Source organism: Aythya fuligula, chromosome Z (assembly GCF_009819795.1).
Source record: "Aythya fuligula isolate bAytFul2 chromosome Z, bAytFul2.pri, whole genome shotgun sequence".
NCBI lineage: Eukaryota > Metazoa > Chordata > Aves > Anseriformes > Anatidae > Aythya > Aythya fuligula.
This window is the reverse complement of record NC_045593.1, coordinates 85,796,480-85,816,873: the sequence shown is the minus strand read 5'-3', so window position 1 is coordinate 85,816,873 and position 20,394 is coordinate 85,796,480. Positions and strand designations below refer to the sequence as shown.

The 20,394-nt window shown below is 45.0% G+C and overlaps 1 protein-coding gene across 1 annotated transcript in view; it reads right to left on the bottom strand.

Annotated features, from left to right (window-relative positions):
- LOC116501097 (FERM and PDZ domain-containing protein 1-like) overlaps positions 1 to 20,394 on the bottom strand; it is a 41,302-nt gene that overhangs the window by 9,704 nt on the left and 11,204 nt on the right. The window contains 9 exon segments of the mRNA XM_032206495.1: positions 38 to 157; positions 1,271 to 1,396; positions 3,804 to 3,899; positions 7,424 to 7,531; positions 10,309 to 10,354; positions 10,489 to 10,591; positions 12,181 to 12,338; positions 13,119 to 13,223; positions 17,959 to 18,102. Of these exon segments, the coding sequence (XP_032062386.1) occupies positions 38 to 157; positions 1,271 to 1,396; positions 3,804 to 3,899; positions 7,424 to 7,531; positions 10,309 to 10,354; positions 10,489 to 10,591; positions 12,181 to 12,338; positions 13,119 to 13,219 (858 nt within the window). The 5' untranslated portion in view covers positions 13,220 to 13,223; positions 17,959 to 18,102.

The following is a 20,394-nucleotide window of genomic DNA, read 5'->3' as shown; positions in this document are numbered from 1 at the left end:
GGAAAAGATCCAGAATTATGAAATGCCTCAATTTCACCTGCAGGTAAAGATATTCGAAGGCAACTGGGTCTTCCTGCAGGAGGTCTAAGGGATCCTTTGGGACAAAGCAAATTCTGAAGAGGCACCGGTAGTCGTGGGATTCTCTTTTTTGGACCACCTGCAATGGACAAACAGCATCATGCCAGAACAACTGGTGCAGTCCCTCCATACATGCATACTGAGCACCTGGCTCATATGAACTCACAGAAATCATTCAAAGCACTGGCAAGTGGGATGGCTGCAGATCAGCCACTGTCCTTAGCAAACACAGGGAGATGCTTCTGTATTTATATCTTAGATTCTTTTTCTGGTTTTCGCTTCTTCCTGTGGTAGTGCCCAAACAGCATTTGATAGAACTTTATTAGTATCTACTGATCTCATATTTGTAGCATAAGCATGACAGAGGTTTCAAGGCCATATGAAAATTGCAAAGGGGCAGGTTTCTCTGCTTTAAAGTTTAGTCTTCAGATACAGCAGCCCAAAGCAGACACTTGGATCATCATCATAATTTCACTACAATGTAAAATCCCTGGGTTATATATTAGCATATTTAATTCTGGGCAAATCCAGTAAAAGTTAATCAACAAAATCTACACAGAAATTCTCAGACACATGCTTAAGGGATAGATGGTATTAGCTACCAAACCTCTCTGCATTACAGTGGATCACCAACCAGCAAAGCGTCATGTTCATACTGTTGACTCACAAGTAGACTCATTCTCCCACATAAGATTAGCTCAGAATTACTAACAGAGCTAGCAACATATTTGTTTCCTTGCTAGGAGCTTGATCAAAGTTGTTGTTTGGCTGGGTTAACTCTCTTTGACTATCAAGGAAACTGCAAATGGCTCAATACACAGCTATTTTAAGACAATTTCAACTGATCCTCTGTGTTGATGGGCCTGTCTGATAGGTGGCACAAAACATACTTGTTCCCTGATTGCTCTACGTAATCCAAGCCCTATCAGCCTGTGGGTATTGCTTTGCAAGTTCTCTAAAGGGAGCAAGGCACTTCTGAAAGCTCTGTTTCTCAGGGGGCTCTGGCTAATGCAGTGGTAACACATGCAAAAAGCAGAGAGAAGAGGGAAGCATCTCTCTCTGGAGATGGGGCAAAGCCCATTCTCTTGTGACACCTGCGGAGTTGGGCCTTCTCTGCACCTCACTAGCTACAACTCACTGGTATCAGTGCCCCCTAGCACGGCTGTGGGGCCACGCAAGGGGTTCTCCACACCTGCTCAATGAGCTCCTCCTCATGCAGCAAGTGGACCTTTGCTGCATTGTACTGCTCCTCCAGGGTGAGGGCGAAGTGTGCAATGCTCCGGATAGAGAGCTTCTCCTTCAAGGTGAGAACAATATCCTGGGAAGGGAAGGCACATGGATGGTCAAATAATTATAGTTGTTGATCAATACTAACACACTCAGGGTAGATGATTCCAGTCAGCCTCTGGAAGCTGTGTGGGAAAGCAATGAAAAGGCAGCGGCCAAACCCAAGAGTCTCCACAGCCAAGAACAAGCTTGCTGCAGCAACACAGCAGCAGATTTTTTAGTGGTGTTTCACAGTAAACCAGTGCCTTCCTTTCTTCACTGACAACTTCTGAACACAATGATCTAGACCACAGAGGTCTCAAGGTTAGAGAAAGCCTGTAAGTTCATCAGAAGTGGAGGTACAGATGATGACAGACTCTCTGTGATGCCACACGCAAGCTTGGTGGTTAGCTGCTGTGCTATCTCAGCAGGACAGCCAAGCAACAAAAGCGTACATCGGCCAGGCAGGACAGTGTTCAGTGCCACCCATGTCCACTGATGCTATCCAGCGGGCAATGAAGGGAGCCAAAGGAACTGCAGGGGAAGCATGGGAAGAACAGATGAAGGCAGGAAAACACATTATTTTTAGTAGGTCAGGACGTCAAGGGAGGGAAACTGCAGCTTGCTAAGAGTGCAGTAAGATGCAAATCTTCAAGATGTGGTAGACATCAAATTAATGTCCTAGAATTGCATTGCCTGGGCTGCTTCATGTCCAAAGTTTTTGCATTACAGTTTTTAAGTTTGGTGGTTTTGAACACTTTGTCACCTTCAGTTCGATTGTTTGCTGTTAACCATTCTAGCTTTCTAGAACTCTACAATACTTTTTGAAGAAAGTGAAAAGAATTGGTGAAAAACATTTTTCTCCACCAAACCCCAAGAATTTGAAACCATAATCATTAGTGAAAATCTTACCAAATTTGATGTAATATTTCAGTTATATGAAGAGTTCTGTTGGAATACTAAGCATCATGGAAATAAATGGGTTTTTGGCAAACAGAAAACATTATGAAAGGCTTGACTAAGTACAAACTGAAACAGAACTCCTTCAATGCATTCAGTTCTCATGGGGTGAGCATAAATATTTGACTTGTATCAGTTTTATGCAAGGATCTCTAACACAACAAAGGAACTTTAGAAAACAATTATTTCAGGAAGTATTTTACACATTTGAGTGTTACTGTGAGGATGCTGGTGAGGGTTTCACTCAACTCCGGTACAGAAAAGGTTGTTCCAGGTTAGAGGTGAGAAACTCAAGTCAAACATGAGGAGCTAATCCATCTTTTAGAAATAAATCCCTTGCAGGTGTACATTCAAATCCTTTTTCAACTCATGCCCCACCTCCTCACTGCCTCCTTGTTTTATTACACTTTTTTCTTTTTATTTGCTCAGCAAATGATTCTCACAAGGTTTGCAGGGACTTCACTGCATGAGTAGACCACAACAGTTTTGTGAAGTTGGGATGAAGCAGACAATAAAATTCTTCTTCAAGAAAATTTTCTTTGCATTACAAATAAATTCTCCTTGCTTTGCCCTGAATATTCTTCCAGCCCAATTATCTCTAGTCTGGTCATCACATATCTTTCCACAGTGACTGCACTGCTGCAGGATAATACTTAACACTTAAAAGAAATTACGGCCTGCTATCAATGTCAACGAGCCAAGTTCATTAACTCCAACAGAAACAGTGAGCAACACTGCAGATCAGGCCAGAAAAAAAATCAGTTTTTAGGCCTCAATCTAAATAAGACAATTATGGAAAGTGTTGTATTAATGGCTTTAGAATCTGGTGCCTTGTACTTTGAAGAGAATAATGGTTAACTCATCTGTGATGCTTCCAAGCACAACTAATCCTAGGGAGGTGGTGCTGCTTTTCATCTCAAGGGGTTCATTGGTTTTCAAGTCCCTGCAGGGAAGATGTTTTCACCAATGCAGAAATGAGGCTGCAACATGGACGTGGGCTTCAAATAACAAGGCAAAAGTGCACTTGCTGAGCTCACACAATACACACACCTGGACTCCACTCTCCACGTCCCAGACCAGGAAACTTTTTCTCCTTCTCAGGTATGCACATCATCAGTGCTGTATTAAACAACCTTCTCCTCTGCATTTGGTCATGTGGCTTCCTAGGAAAGCAAAGTTTGTGTGGACAGCTGGTGATCTGTCAGTCCTCCAAGCAAGCTGTCTTCTTGCACAACTTCAACCACACTTAACAAAGTTGTAGTGGTCTCCTAGCCAAGCTCCTGTAAGTTCTGTGAAAACCAGTTGCTGAGAAGAAAAAGAACCAAAGTAACGCTTCCCCTTCAGGAAGGACAAGGAAAATCCAGCTTGATCAGCAGCAGTTGACAATCCAATTGGCACCAGCTGGCCAGTGCAACTAAGAGGTTGCAAGTTCCACTACACGCACTGTTGCAACTGGACTGAATAGAGGTGGTGGGAATGAAGACAGATAACCAAGTTACCTTTACGGTAGTGCTTGTCTCAAACCTGAAAGCTTTTGTCTGCCCATTTTCCAAGTATACCTTGAGAATGTTTGGCATACAAAGAAGAGAATTCCCCTGCAGAACATCAACAAAAAAGAAAACAGTAATTAATCATTAGACATTATGCCTCTGGGCACCAGGCTGCTCTGCCTGACACAATACATCCTAGTATAAACCATAGAATGGTCTGGGTTGAAAGAGACCTTTATAGACCACCTAGATCCAATCCATCTGCCACAGGGAGGGGCACCTTCTGCTAGATCAGGTTGCTCAAAGCCCCATCCAAGCCGGCCCTGAACATCTCCAGGGACGGGGCTTCCACAACTTCTCTGGGTAACCTGTTTCAGTGCCTCACTGCCCTCACAGCAGAAAATTTTTTCCTTACGTCTAATCTAAATCAACCCTCTTTTAGTTTAAAACTGTTACCCCCTTGTCTTATTACTACAGGCCTTGGTAAAAAGCCTCTCTTTATCTTTCTTATAAACCCCCATTGAAAATATTGAAAGGCTGCAATAAGGTCTCCTAAGATCCTTCTCCACACTGAACAACCCTCTCAGCTTTTCTTCACACGAGAGGTGTTCCAGCCCTCTGATCATTTTTGTGACCCTCCACTGGACCTACGTTAGCAGGTCTGTGTCTTGCTTCCTGGGCTGAACACAGCACTCCAGGCAGGGTCTCATGAGACCATTGAAGAGGGTGAGAATCACCTCCCTCGATGCCATGCTTCTGTTTATGTAGGTGTGCTGGGTCTGGCTGGGATGGAGCTACCTTTCCTGCAGCAAACCACACAGTGCTGTGCTCTGCACGTGCAGTTAGAACAGCGTTGGTATCACACTAGTGTTTTTTCTATTGCTGAGCAGTGCTGGCTGGACTCCCTCCAAACCCCACAGAGCCACCCTGCTGGGGGTGGGCAAGAGGTGGGAAGGGACACCACCAGGGCAGCTGACCTAAACAAAAGGGATATTCCATACCATACAGTGTCACACTCAGCAATAAAAGGTAGGGAAGGGGAACGAGATGGGGGGATCTCGTTATGAAGACATCTCTCCTTGCAAACAACTGTTACGCTTATTAGGGCCCTGCATCAGTCTGTGACCGAACATCGCTTACTGATGGAAAGTAGATTTTTTTTTTCTTCTCTCTCTGCTTCCACACAGCCTTTGCTTGTTTTTTCCCCTCTTCCTTTTCCTTTTAATTAAATTATCCTTATCTCAACCTGTGACTTGTTTTTTCTTTTTTCTTTCCAGCATACCTTCTTCTTGCTTTTCTTTTGAGTTATGGTGGATTTGGGCTGCCCAGACAGGTAAAACCACCAGAGTGGATATTAGGATATGACTAGATTTTTGCAGGCACACACTGCCAGCTCATATATAATTTTTCATCCACTAATATCCTCATATACTTCTCCATAGGGCTGCATTCATCATCCAGTCTGTTCTGATTGGTGATTGCCCCAATTCAGGTGCAGCACCTTGCACTTGGCCCTTCTGAACTTCATGAGGTTCACATGGCTCCACTCCTCAAGCCTATCAAATGAAAATCTTTCTCTACTTTTACAACTGTCTTTTATAGCACCACTTATTCTGTAAGTATGTTCCCAGGACAGAGCAAGGGAAGGAGAGCCTAACAAATACCTTTGCCAGGTATCTCCGGCTAGTTCAACAGCTGCACATGGCCCTGATATGCCCACTGTCTGGTTCCCACATAGCATAGGAAGACCTGACAGATACAGAAAAGCTGAGAGCTATCCTCCCGCCTTATCAGAGAAGGAGAAATGGCTGTCAGAAAAGACATCTTCCTGTTACTGGGCACTAACCTCCCACTCTGACACTTTCCTCCCACTGGCAGCAGCCATGCCTTCAGCTCGAGACATACTTAAATCATCCATGCTACCAAAAAAGCACCTCCCTTGAATGCTCTGTGAAAGAACTGGGAACATATTATATTCTTTCTGGAGCTGTCTAGAGTTCTTCCTTTAGTAGAGGTTATTTGCACCTTCCTTCTTGTTTTTAGCCTTGTTCTTGTTCTTCTTCCGTCCTGAGAAAGCTTACTCCTCCATCCTTGGACTTGACATTCAGCACATCTTTATGTTCTCGAAGCAGCATATTCCTCCAATTTTAAAGCAGTTCATTCTACTTCTCACGACATTCCCAAGGCTGAAAATGGCATTTTGAAGATGACCTCTCTTATGTTTCATTTGCTGTGCAACACCTTATAAATCTCACAACCTTAATTGCTTTTGATAGTGAGTCCATATGCCATGTAAGTACCACAAGTAAGAATATAAAGACACTTCTGAATTTTGTTCCTTGTTTCTCCACTGCCTGTTTTGTTGGGTTCAAACAACTTACAGTCACCACTGAGAAAAATGAGCAAACATTGCCACTGCTCCTGAGCACAAGCTCTAACTCTTTCATGCTAAGTAACATGAACACATCACATTTTTGACAGCCTTTGCTTCCTCCAACAATTTCAGAAAAGTTGTGCTGGTTTACACCTAATCCAATATTTTTCTAGTAGCTCCACATATTGTCATATGAATATCACCTTGTGCAGCCAGAACTTGAAATCTATATATAAATTCTCATCTACAATTTAAGTATCATCACTTTCCTGGTCAGATCCAATTAGCTGACTAGAATATCCAGATGGGATTTCTCTCCTTTCATGCAGGCTCTGATAGACTACTACAAATTCATTCTGAAAGCCTCACCTATTGCTTAAGCCTGTACCCCTCATGTTTTGTCTGGTACAAGCTTGATTTACTCCAGATTACAGCTAGGCCCACAGGTTCTAGTAATGCATTGACTGATGCTGACTTCATGATCCTGAGGGACCTGACTCTTGCATATCATTCAGCTGTATGGAAATACGTACTGCGCTCGTAACATAAAATGGAGGCTGGGTAGTGCTGAGGCTCATCAACAATTTATGTTTCTAAACATAATTGTTATGTTTCAGGTTTCAACTGCAAAAGGCAGCTTCTGGGTTCCTTCCAATTGCCATAGAGATAATTTAGTCATCAGCATTAATGCTCCATTAAGATCATAAGAGTGGTGTATTTACTGAAACAGGAGTCTGCAGTTTTTCAGGGTCACGATACATTTGGCCAGGGCCAGGAGGAGATAACCCAGGTACTTTGGCAGAAAAAGAACCAGCACTGACAGCAGGATTCACCTCTTATCTTTAGGGTTAGGATTTGTCATGCCCAAACTTTAGTCTAGGTTTACTACGGAGAGAATGGCAATTCAAGAGATGACTAGTACATCCCTTGGTGGCAGTGTCACAGCTGTCTAATGCTTGCATAAAGTTTACTTAAACTTTAAGTGGCAAAAGGATAGAAGTAGCACATGCAGATATTTTTCATTAGCCCTAATAAGAAAATGAAAGATAAAGCCTTCTGGAGATGCCAGCACTTCACCGAGGAGCACAGGAAACAAGATGGGACCAAATGCCTGGATGAAAATCCAAGTCAGACAAGCACAGTGAAGGTACAGCCACTCTGTGGGTCCTGGCCATGTTGACCCAGCCCAGCATGGGACCCATTTCTTCTCAGCACCAGTGCTCACAGTGCCCATGTGCAGCCATACCCCACTGACCTGTGTGTGTCCATTCACCAGCACTTCCTCTGCAAAACGTACTTTCACAGGGTTTGTTTTCAGCCTTGCCCTCTTCTCTGCAGTGAGGAACGATGACTTAGGCCCACCCTGAAAAGATAACAGCACTCAGTTGGCAGCTTGGCCTGTTGTACCCATGCACAGAAGGAGCAGCCCACAGTATAGTCATGGGTGCAATCACAGCCAATGCTGCTTCCACCACACCACCTCGCACCTACAGAAGCGGGAGACGTTAGGAGCCTCTCATCTTCCTGCACAATCCAGGCATGCTGCAGGATTTCAGACCTATCTGGGCAGTCACTGAGCCCAAACCCAGCTGCCCAATAACAAGTGGACAAACATGCAACACATACTGTGCACAACCAATTTCGCTACATATTTGTACAGTTACTGTGTTTAAGCATCTGCCCAGCTCCTGCAACGCAACCAGGATCCTGCAGAAAACCTGTTAACCCAACAGCTGGCTTGTGATGGGTATCAACACAGGATACCATAAACTGTCACACACAGAGTGCCTGAAGTCATAGACGAAAACTCTTCTATCAGCATATCACATGAACACAGCAGTGTATGTAGCACTGATGCAATTTCTAGAGCATACTGACCTATTGCAAGTGTTTTAAGAAAACTGCAAGGCTAAAAAGACAACTTGATGTCATCGTGCTGCTGTCACATAACCACAATTTCACCATGACACTTTCACAAGAGATAACATGAGCTTAGGAACCGGAACCACTAGGTTTTTGTACCAATAGGTCCCTCCTCTTGTAAACCATGATATTCCCTACAGAGATGCCAACAGGTGATCAGAGACAGCATCTCTTAGTATCCACCCAAACAGCTTCCAGGTGGAGCACTTATCACAGTCTCAGCAGATGCACAAATGCCTCCCAGCCTGCCACAGAATCATCTTATTCCAAGCGCATTTGGCAAGGACAGAGGAAGAGAGGTGGGCAGGAGTCTCTGTGCCCTGCCAGCAAGTCCTTCTAGAGACTGTCAGGGCACAGAGAGCATCATGCCCATCAGCTACTCCCAGGAAAGCCTGGACCATCCTGTCTGGCATGGCCAGAGCAGCCACGTCAGAGGGTCTGATAGCCATCAGTGGGAGTTGTTACCTCTCAGCTCTAAGCACAGCTGCCTTCAGAGTGGGGCAAGAGCCAACCCCAAACCCAAGAGATAAGCTGTGGCTGTACTTGGAGGTGTCCTTAAAGTGACCTGCAAAGGAAAAGACAAAAATGGATTTGTGTCCCATTTGCTTCTAAAGCAATGCATAAAGGCCTGTGAAGGGTTTTTCCAAATCTCATAAAGGGTTTTTCTAATCTCTTTTTCTCTGAAAAGCAGTTGCATTTCCCCTTGCTGGCTGACATTCAAGTCTTGTACATCTCTCATTTATCTTTTATCTCCAAAGCTAGACCAAGCATTGGCAAGACTTACTGATGTACTGGACATGGGAAATCAAATTAATAAAAGACAGGAAGCCACCACTCATGGGATTTGCCTAACACTTTTCTGTTACTTTGGCTTTGTGCACATCTGTTCAATGCCAACACCTAGGAGACTTTGTGCAGGAAAAAGGTATTTAGGAGGCTTTGTCTTTAGTGCATTTTCACTGAACTGTCAAGAAACCTCATTAACCTTAAGCCTGAGAGCTCCAGCAACAATTCTGAAGGAAACCAAACATTTTTCTTTTTTCAAAGAACAGAGCTAAATTTAAAAGTCCAAACAATCAAACGAAAATAACTTCCCAAAATGCTTTGCTAGAGGGAAAAAAAATTATCTCCTACAGGCCACTGTCATACATCAAAAGAAGCCAAAAAGCACACAAACCCAATTTTGTCCTTGCTTTGCAGCTCAGCTTCTACCCACTTTGAAATCTATGTTGGCACACAATTTATGCTGGCAGTACACCCCTGCTGGTGATTTTTACACTGTAGGAATGGGCAACCAGCACTAAAGTTTGTACTAAAACTTGGCTTCTCTTCCCAAAGTAGGATCAACACCCAGGTCCCAGACCTTCCTAGAGATAGATCAGGGAAGCACAACCCAGCCGGCACAAGCAGGCTTGCTTGCTCAGGAGAGAGATGGAAGAGTAAAGAGCAGGGGAGGAATTTATAGGCCAGCCCTTTGCTCAGCTCAGTCACAGGGCCTGCTGAACTATCAAGGGGAAATCCTCAGGTGATTAGTACTGAATCCTCAGGTGATTCAGTACTGAATAGGCAGGCAGAGCCCAGAGAAAAAGGGATAAACATTTTCCCACAGTCAGAAGGAGTGCTAGAAAGCACCCGAGGCTTGAGAAAAACTCAAGAGCTTTAAAGGAGCACTGAGGGTGAGGGCAGGGTGGTGGTGGGGGATTCCACAGCCTCAGCATTTGCCTTACAAGTCCTGGAGTGTAGAAGGCTTCCTGACCCCTCTGGGGCCAAGACAGCTGTGGCACGTGGGTAGCACCCATGCTGCTCCTGGCAGGCTGGCACGAGACATGGCATGCTGGGTGAGATGCCTGTGGCCTTGGGGGAGGCCTCCCCATGGCCATGCCCTCCTGGCTCACAGGCGGCTGATGCAGAACCATGGCCAGGCACCTCCTGAGCCCTTCTCAGGATGCCTCTAGCTCCAAATCACTCACTGAGCCCCCCGCATGGGGCAGATTCTGTGGGGGCTCTTGCCCCCTGACCAGGGGAGCTGTGAGGCATTACCACTGATTATCCCTAGAAGCTCTTCAAAAGGCACAGGTGTGCACAGTAGTTCCTTGCAGCTCCCTCACAGCTTCGGCCAAGCCCATGCATCCTGCAAGCCACCCCATCTGCCCCACCTTCCCAGGGCTGCCCAGGATGGGAAGCACAGCTGCTGAGAGTGCTCGAGAAGCCATTTACCGACGTGCTGCGCAGGACGGTTAGGAAGAGCTCGTCACCAGCCTCCCTGTAACAGAGACAGATGCAATCAGCCAGGGTCAGCAGCTGCTCGTACCGTTGTAAACCCTGGTGAAAGTGGGTTCCCACACTTCCACTCTTTGCCCCCGTCCCCTTGTCCGGACAGGGTGAACAGGACCATACCTGATCATGTCAGCCACCCGTTCAATGGACATGTCCTCTACCATGGTGGAGTTTATCCGGAGGAGCTGGTCACCTGGCAGCAGCTTCCCATCAGCAGTGCTCCCTGTGGACAATTGGCACATTGTTAGTCATGGACTGGCAGACCTCCTTCCCGGGGGATGCACACTGAGCTCTCCTCTTCCCACCCACCACCCGCTTGCCTCAGCAACTCCCTCTGTGTGGCAAAATAAAAAGGGGCCAAGAGGCTTGGGGCCCTGATGTGAGCTGGTACACTCAGCCTGTATTCACACCACCTAGCCTGGGCTGCTCTCTGGCCACCAAACCTCTTAGCAACCCTCTTGTGCGTGCCTTGTCCATTGTCACAGTGCATTATATAGCACTCACAGGCACTGTGTGCCTTGGGCATAGTGGGGATGTTCATAGGATCTTGGGAGGCCACAGGATGACTGAGAGGGATCACCAGACTGCCTGCTACACCTCTCCCTGGGAGAGAGAGGCTACGCTCCTGGCATAATGATGGCCCTTGGCCACCCAGGAGAGCATGGAGGTCTTTTCAACCACACTGGTTGCTGGGAAGACCCACAAAGAGGTTTTCTGAAGACTAACAGCCACAGGACCCAAGAGGCTACAGAGCAGGCAGACTTCTGGTCTGAAGAACAGAATTGTGCAGGCAGCCCCTGGCTCCATTACCACAAGCCTACTGGTCAAGGTATTTTATTTCTCAACCAGACAGGTTTGCCCACATAGCACACTAGCACCCAGCACCCTGGCACACAGAAAAACACAGAACACAAAGACAAAGGGTTGGAATTAAACACAGGACTTTTAGCCATGGCCAAGACTTAAAAGGACAAGTTTCTCTGTGTCTGTTTTATTAAAACACTGATGCTTTCAGATTAGGAAAAAAGAAGAGCCTAACAAAAACCACTCCATCTACACTTTTTACCCTTGAATATTCAGCTAATTTAGTCACAGGTTTCACATGGGGGGATGTCACAGCCTACATAGCCTGCTGGAGTCAGAGCCCAGACCACTCTTCAGCTACCTTTCCCACACCATCTACCTGTCCAGCTTGGGCAGTTTTTCCTCTGGCTGTCAGACTGTTACCAATGGGGGTACAAAGCAAGATTTTTGTGTATCTATTAGGAAAAACAAACAAACAAACAAACAAACAACAAAAAACACCTTAGAAGCAGAGTTATGTCCCTTCTTATGGGGAAGAGTTGATTTGCTCGACCTAAGCAGAACTCCAGCTAGACTGCCTGTATCTAGCAGTGATCCTCTCTCTATTACAGGGCATTAAGCCCAGACAGCATTTTCGGCAACAGGATCTCACTGCAGAGTAAGAACTGTAAGATTAGATAAAATTCTTCCTTGGCATTTCAAATTCAACTCCAAAAAGAACTTTTCTTTCAAACAGCTTTTTGTGTCTCTCAAGATCAGCTGTGTCTGAGTGCAACCAAACAATTCATGGTGAAGCTGGCACTGTTTTAGATTTCCTCTGTGCTGTGAGAAATCAGACTCAATCAGTTCAAGCACTCTGCATGTCACGGGCACACAGGCTTTCTCTCTTCAGAGATCAAGGTTCACGTGCTAACCATAGGCATCTGGCAGAAGTTTATCACAAAGGCTATTTGGGACAGCTCAGGCTTCTCACACATATGCTTGTAGGGAGAAGAAAATGGTGCTTACCTGCAGTGACAGATGCAATTGTAAGAGGAAGGTTTGGGCAAATCTCAAAGCCATAGTGATGGAGGACCAAGTCTTTGTACACCGTGACAGTGAGCCTGACATGGCTGGCAGGCTGGCCTCTGCCATCCGTGGTGGCATTTGTCACAGGCAGTCTGCCACTGTGAGACAAGAAATTGGTGATTAATTAAGATATAGTCAGAAAAAATGTTATCAAAGGGGCTTAGATTCCACAACCCCCCGATTTCAATGGGCTGCACAAATATACATAGAGGTCAGAACTCTTTTGGGTACCCATGGGAGTCTCCATGGTGGGCAGGCCAGCAGTGCTCCCCTGGGCTCCAGGGAAGTGTGAAGATAACAGGCCAGCAGTACCAGGCAGTTGCAGCCACAACTCTTTCAGCCACCTCAGTCCAGTGGTTGCACGGAAGGAGAAATCCAGGTGAGCCCCACAGCAAGCCCTGACCTCCATGGGTCCAAGCAACACCTTCACCCAGCAATGTGGTGAGAGAATTTGCAGCTCTCAGCTCCTGCCAGGATTCCATCCAGTTTAATTTTGATTCACAGACCTTAGAAAAGCAAAGCAGATACGGGCCACGATCTCTTGCAAATGCAACACTGCCTTGTCCTTAAGACCTGGGCCAATGGCAAGACACAAGAGTTCCAAGCCCATCTTCAAGAGAAGCACATTTCACATTGAACAGTATTGTGTTTCTGTAGGTATGGTTCACAAAATAGGAATGGGTGAAAGAAGGAACATTTGGCCCACTTGAAAATGAGGGAGATGCTTGAAAACACTGCTTATTTCTATGGAATGCAGTATGCATATTTTGAAGGAACTGTAACACTGAGCGAGAACTGCGACCTATGACTCTCCACGTTCACTGGAAACAAGCTTGTGCTGTCTCTGATCAAAGCTGATCAACAAATACAATGTTTACCTGGACGCACCATCCCGGGAGCGATGAAGCCATTTCGCTACCATTTGCTCTATTCGACATGCTTTACGTGTCTGGATTAAGTTAGTCTCCAAATCTTCCATTTATCTGAAAGTGACAGAAATCACAGGAAAAAAAAAATCATAAAAGATAGAAAAGTCTGAACAGTGCCTAGAAGATTTAACACCACCAACTCACAACTCCTGTTTCCCGTGCCTGCACTTTTGTTTTGTCCAGAGTGGTGGTTATACTGCATTAAATTCTCATAGCAGAGAACAACCTAGTAGTCTCTGCAGTCCTTTCTCAAGGTATCTGGATCCTGCAATTTGTTCTCTCAGAAAGGGAAAACTGAGCTTTCTTATGACTATGGGAAATGCCTGGGATCTCCAATTAATGTGGTCCTGCCCAGGACCACATCCAGATGGTTTTAAATATCTCCAAAAAGGGAGACTCTAAACCCCTCTGGGCATCCAGTGCTACTACTGCTCAGTTGAAAAGTGCTTCCTGATGTTCACTGGGAACCTCCCGTGTTTCAGATTGTGCCCACTGCCTCTTGTCCTGGCACTGGGCAGCACTGAAAAAGATTCTGGCTCCATCTTTGCACCCTCCATTCAGGTATTTATACATATTGAGATTTCCTCTCAGGCACTCTGTTTTCCAGCCTGAACAGTTTCAGCTCTCTCAGCCTTTCCTCATAAGACAGACGCTCCATTTCCTTTATTGTTTTCATGACCCTTTGCTGGATATTCTCCAGCAGCTCCATGAATGCCCTGGGGAACACAGAACTGGACACAGCGCACTAGGTGTGGCCTCTCAAGTGCTGGAGAGACGGGAAGGATCACCTTCCTCGACCTGCTTGGCAATACTTTCTTTCTCTAATGTAGCCAAGAGTACAGGTGGCCTTCTTTACAGTGAAGGCTCATTGCTGGCTCATGTTCAACTTGGCATCCACCAGGCCCCCTAAGCATTTTCTGCCAGGTTGCTTTCCAGCTGGGTGGCCCCCAGCATGTCCTGGTGCCCAGAGCTGGTTTTCTCCAGGGGCAGAACTTGGCACTTCCCCTTATTGAACTCTGGGAGGCTCCTAACCCAACAGCACATTTCTCCAGCCTGTAAAGGTCCCTCTGAATGGCAGCATGACCCTCTAGCCTATCAGCAACTCCTCCTGGTTTTGTCATCTGCAAACTTGCTGAGGGTACACTCTGCCCCATCATCCAGATCATTAATGACAACACTAAAACAGGACTGGACCCAGTATTGACCCCTAGTATACAGCGCTAGTTACTGGCTTCCAACGTGAACTTCCAACTCTGGGCCCAGCCATTCAGCCAGTTTTTGATTCACGTCACTGTCTGCCCATCTTACCTGTACATCAGCAGCTTCTCTATGAGGTTCTCATGGGGGGCAGTGTCAAAAGCCTTAAAAAGTCCAGGTAGATAATGCCCACTGCTTTCCCCTCATCCATCAGGTTGGTCATTTCATCATAGAAGCTTATCATATTAATGAAGCATGACTTCCCCAATGTGTATCCATGCTCGCTCCTGCTGATGATTTTCTTGTCCTTCAAGAATTGACCCTTGACTGCCTTCGGAAGGCAGATAACTAGTATATCACCTCATTGTGAGGGGTTTCCTGGGATTAATATAACCACAGAAATTAAACGTAGAGCAGTAAGGAAGCAGAAAACTGAGTGGCCAGTGCAAGCTTCTGCACATAGCTCACAAACTTAAATTGAGTTCATAAATGATCTCAAATGAATTTCTCTAAATGAAGTCCATAAACTTAAACCTGTCTCTGGTAAAACTGATCTAGAGTACTGATGTCTACTAATGCTAGAACTCTGAACATATGTGGTTCCAGAAATAATCAGTGAAGTGAATGGCTCATTCTGGATCTTCTAATTAAAAGTTCTAGTTAAGCAATATGAAAATGGTCACTCAGCCAACCTGTTCCTTGTGCTTATACCTCCTACTGTGAAACCTATGGGATGGGGTGTGACACAAGCAACGTGGTGAAAAAGTGCATCTACCAGGGTAGTAAGGAATGACTCCCAACCCTCCAAAATAGGTTCTGTGAAAAAGGTTAGGCAGTCAAAGACCCAAATGAAGTGCTGTTATACACAAATGCACACAGTATGTGGTAACAAACAAGAGGAGCTGATAGCCACTGCCCAGCTAGAAAACTGCAATTTGATTGCTGTCACAGAAACTTGATGGCATGAATCAAATGACTGCAGTGCAGCAAGCAATGGCTATAAACCATTCAGAAGGGATAGGCAAGGAAGGAAAGGTATGGGAAATGCCCTATGCAAAAAATGGAACTGGCTGCACAGAGAACAGCAACGCACAGATTGAGAGCTTATGGATGAAAAACAGAGACTAAGCCAACAAAGGAAAATTTGTGGTTTATATCTACTACAGGCCACTCAATCAAGGAGAGGATGCTGAGAGGAGTTCTTTCTTCAGCAACAGTAAATATCATGCTCACAGGCCCTGACCCTGCTAGGGGACTTCAACCAACCTGATATCTGCTGGAAAAGTGGCACACCAAACTGCAAGCAGTCAAGGAGACTATTGTAGTGTGTTGAGAATAACTTCTTAGTACAGATGATGGGAAGACCAACAAGAAGAGAGATGTTGCCAGACCTGTTATTCACCAATGTGGAAGAATTTACGGGACAGCTCAAGACTGCAGGTAGCCTGGCCTGTAGTGAACATGCCCTGGCAGAATTCTCAATCTTGAGCGATACAGGATAGGCAAAAAGTAGAGTTAACACCCTAAACCTCAGAAAGACAAACTTTAGGCTGTTTAGGGGACTAGTTCATGGGATCTCTTGGGAAACTGCCCTAAGAGATGAAAGGGAGAATGAGAGCTGGGAGATATTTAAAGACATTTTTCTTCGGGCACAAGAGCTCTCAATCCTGACATGCAAGAAGTCAGGCAGGGAAGACAGGAGACCAGTTTAGCTAAGTCAAAACCTCTTAGCCAAACTCAAAGCAAAAACAAAGTGCAGAGGCAGGAGATACACATGCTGGAAAGATTATAGAGAGATGGCCTGAGAACACTGGAAGTGTACCAGGAACCACAAGGCACAGATGGAGCTGAACTTGGCCAAAGATGTGAAAAAATAATCCAAAGGTTTCTTCAAGTACACAGGACAACAAAGATAGATAAAAAACTGTGCACCCCACAATGAGTGGTACAGGAGACCTGCCTACAATCAACATGGAGAACTCAACTTCTTTGCCTCAATCTTCACCAGCAAGCTACATCACCCAAGTTGCAAAATCCAAATACAGGTACTTGGAGAATGACATAATGCTGATGCGCCAGGGGAGTTTTAGGTTGGATCTTAGGAAGAACTTCTTTACTGAAAGGGTTGTTAGACATTGGAACAGGCTGCCCAGGGAAGTGGTGGAGTCACCATCCCTGGAAGTCTTGAAAAGACGTTTAGATAGACGTTTAGATAGTCTTTAATAGACGTTTAGAGCTTAGGGATATGGTTTAGTGGGAACTGTTAGTGTTAGGTCAGAGGTTGGACTCGATGATCTTGAGGTCTCTTCCAACCTAGAAATTCTGTGATTCTGTGATTCTCAACATTTTTGGAGATGACATCAAGTTGTGTAATGCAGTTGACATGCTGTACAAAGGGATAGCATCCAGAGGGACCTTGGCAAGCTTAAGAGGTGGGCCCGTGCAAACATGAGGTTCACCAAGGTCAAGTGCAAGGTCCTGTGCCTGGGTTGGGACAATCCCAAACATGAATACAGACTTGGTTACAAGTGGATCTTGCAACCCATGAAGCCAGCTACATCCTGGGCTGCATTAAAAGCAGCATGGCCAGCAGGGTGAAGAAGGTGATTCTCCCCTTCTGCTCTTCTCTCGGGAGACCCCGCCTGGAGCCCTGCATCCAGCTTTGGTGCCCCCAGCACAAGAAGGACAGAAACTTGTTAGAGCAGGTCCATAGGAGGGCCACAAGAATTATCTCTGATCGTCCAAAGGGCTGCTCTCATCCTCTAATCTTCCGATGGCTGGAACACCTCTCCTACAAAGACCGGCTGAGAGAGCTCGGGTTGCTCAGCCTAGAGAATAGAAGGCTCTGGAGAAAACTTACACAAGCCTTCCAGTACCTAAAGGGGTAAAGACAGGGAGGGACTCTTTAGCTGGTAGTGTAGTGACAATGGGCAATGGTTTTAAACTCAAAGAACGTAGATTTAGATTAGATATTAGGAATAAATTCTTTAATACGAGGGTGGTGACATATTTGAACAGGTTGCCCAGAGAAGTCGTGGATGCCCTATCCCTGGAAGTGTTTAAGGCCAGGTTGGATGGGACTTTGAACAAACTGGTCTAATGGAAGGTGTCAAGTGGAAGGTGTACTTGCTCACAGCAGGGGGACTGGAACTAGATGATCTTTAAGGTCCCTTTCAATCCAAAGCATTCTGTGATTGTTTTAGTCCTACTGAAATGAAGAACTGTGGCACTGAGATCCTCTGGCTCAGATTTATTTAACTCATTATGACTTTATTTGCACCTAAAAACGTTTAAAAAAAAAATGCTGTTTCTTTCGAAGATGTGAAGGTCAGGTCAGCTTCCAGACCCCTAACATAACCTGCCAGTCTACCTCTGCTCTACAAAGCCGGCTCATTAGTAATTTTAATATCATACCTTCCAAGTTACAGAAAGCCTGTAGCCACCATTCTCATTACTTGTTCAAATGCTGTAAAGAACTGTGGGCTGCAGGTGGACCAAATGCAAAATGAATCAGAAAATATGTTTGCATCTACAAAAAGTTATAAATAATATCAACACTTCGTATTTCAAATATTGACAAAGAAACAATCACCTTTCACACTGTCTTCCACTCAATCTGCAAGATTTGTAAGTCCTCAGCTCTTGATCTTCTGCTCAGACAGTTAACTCAGCACATCAGGGATATTCTTTGTTATGCTGAGATGACAGCAGCTGCTGATCCATGGCAGAAGCTCTGCTGCAAGAGAAACATTAGTAAGTGAATATCAGAATAACAAGATATAAAAGAGATGCTTGGAAGCTGACAGAAATGAGGCATGAGACATTTTGTCTGAACACAAGCTGGATCTCTATTCCTCTTCACATTCTCCACTCACTACATTCTTCCTAACAATGATGAAAGGATGGGACCAATATTTGTTGATTTCTCTTTTGCTTCCCCGGAAGCTGTTTTGGCCCCTTTCACTACCCAACCACATAGCAATGGACAGAAAAGAGGGTCATAAAATTCAACCCTTCATTTCTTTCATGAGCATTTTTTTGGCTGCTCTTTCTTATGCAGCACAATCAAAAAGTGATTCTAGCCACACTGCTCCTACACCTGCCTCTGAACAGCATCTTTGAGCTGAAATGAGCATCCTTGCAATCAAACAGTACTTTCTGAAGGAAGAAATAGATTATTGGATAGGAAATCTGGCCTCTTTCCAGATGGGTGACTGGGAAATAATCATAGCACAAGTACAAGCATAGCAGTTCTGCAGCCAGGAAGACATAAATCGGACATTTCAAGCCAAGGCCTAATCATTCATCATCTACACTTAACATCATTCTTTCAGTCAAAATATTTCACCTTCTCTGTCTGTAGGCAGCCCTAGACACTGTTACACGTGTGTCACAGTGTGGCCGCTCCGTCCTCTATCCCTGCCCCTTATATTTTTCTTCTTTGCAGAAAGGACAGACTTTCCCTTCCATACTTGTGCTGCCCTTCATAAAAAAATGATTTCTGGAGGAAGTCTGAGTCCACATGACAAGGACAAAAATCTTGAAGAATGAACACAAACGCTCAGAAACCCTTGATGGAATATAAAAGAAGAAAAAAAAAATCACTCTTCTTCCTGTAAAACATAACGTTTGAGATAGGCATCTTAAAAGAGAATGCTTTGGCAGTTATTTCCTTATAGCAGTGCAAAACTCAGTGCAGTAGGGTTTGTTTTCTTTCTCAGGGTATCCCCTGGGCATGCAGGCACCTACACGTGCTGTGTGTGAAAATGTTATCCATCCCTTTGCATGTACAAACCAAGCTTGTGTGACTGGCACCTCCTCTTTGCTTCAAAACATCCCCAGAAAAGCTCTCACCGGAGTCTTTTTCCCACTTGCACCTGCCATTTTGAAACGTTTTTGGATCAAGTCCTCAAACACATCATGGAACTGCTTGACTGGACCAGAATCATAATACCAAAAGATCCTTAAACTTTGTTAGAGGAAAACAAGACTTTGAGGAAAGCAAAGAACTGCACAAACAGAAACAGTTGAAATAACCTGTCGTAAAACATCTCTAGATGTGTTCCAGCCTTACTGCCACTGACCTGAATCACAGGTCTTCTAGAAACATCATTCTCAGTGATGACTACAATACAATCAAAATAGCGCACCCTTTCCTTCCCCAGTTCAATAACATATACTGACAAAGAGCTTCTTCGACCTCCCAAGAGGGAGGCTTAAAGAGCTTCTTTAAGGCTTCTTCAACCTCCCAACCTCAGGCCAGCTTCCTAGTCACTCTGCAACAATGCTTGCAGGCAGAGATTATCATGGAAGTACATAGTTCAGGCACCTAAGCTCCAGCTAATACTGTGCAGCCCTGACATGAAACCTTGCCATGCTGAGCTGAACTGTATGACCATGGAAGACACTGAAACCTTGCCTCTGGCCACCCTAGCATGCCATGGACCAAATACTAGCAGCAACCTCCACAGCAGCTGGGGTGTTGAAAATACAGGCAAATAAGATTTAATGTCAGTCACTGCCATGATCCAAAGCATAAATACAGCGCTTTGTGTTGGTTCTGTCTATTTTTCATTTAAATCAAATCTCTCTTTTTGTGCATGATCAAAACCTGAATACTAGGTTAGATCTTTAAAAAAAAGCTGTATGTTGTCCCTCAGGAGCAGCTCAAAGTTCCTAAAATAACCTCTTGTCCTCTTCCCAATTGTCCTTTATGGGGCTGTTGAGTCTCACAGAAGGTGCAAGACTGCTCCATTCATTGAAGCTAATTAGGCCTCAGCATCTTTTCATATCCTTTGAATCACAGAATCACAGAATTTCTAGGTTGGAAGAGACCTCAACATCATCGAGTCCAACCTCTGACCTAACGCTAGCAGTTCCCACTAAACCATATCCCTAAGCTCTACATCTAAACGTCTTTTCAAGACTTCCAGGGATGGTGACTCCACCACTTCCCTGGGCAGCCTGTTCCAATGCCTCACAACCCTTTCAGTAAAGAAGTTCTTCCTAACATCTAACCTAAAACTCC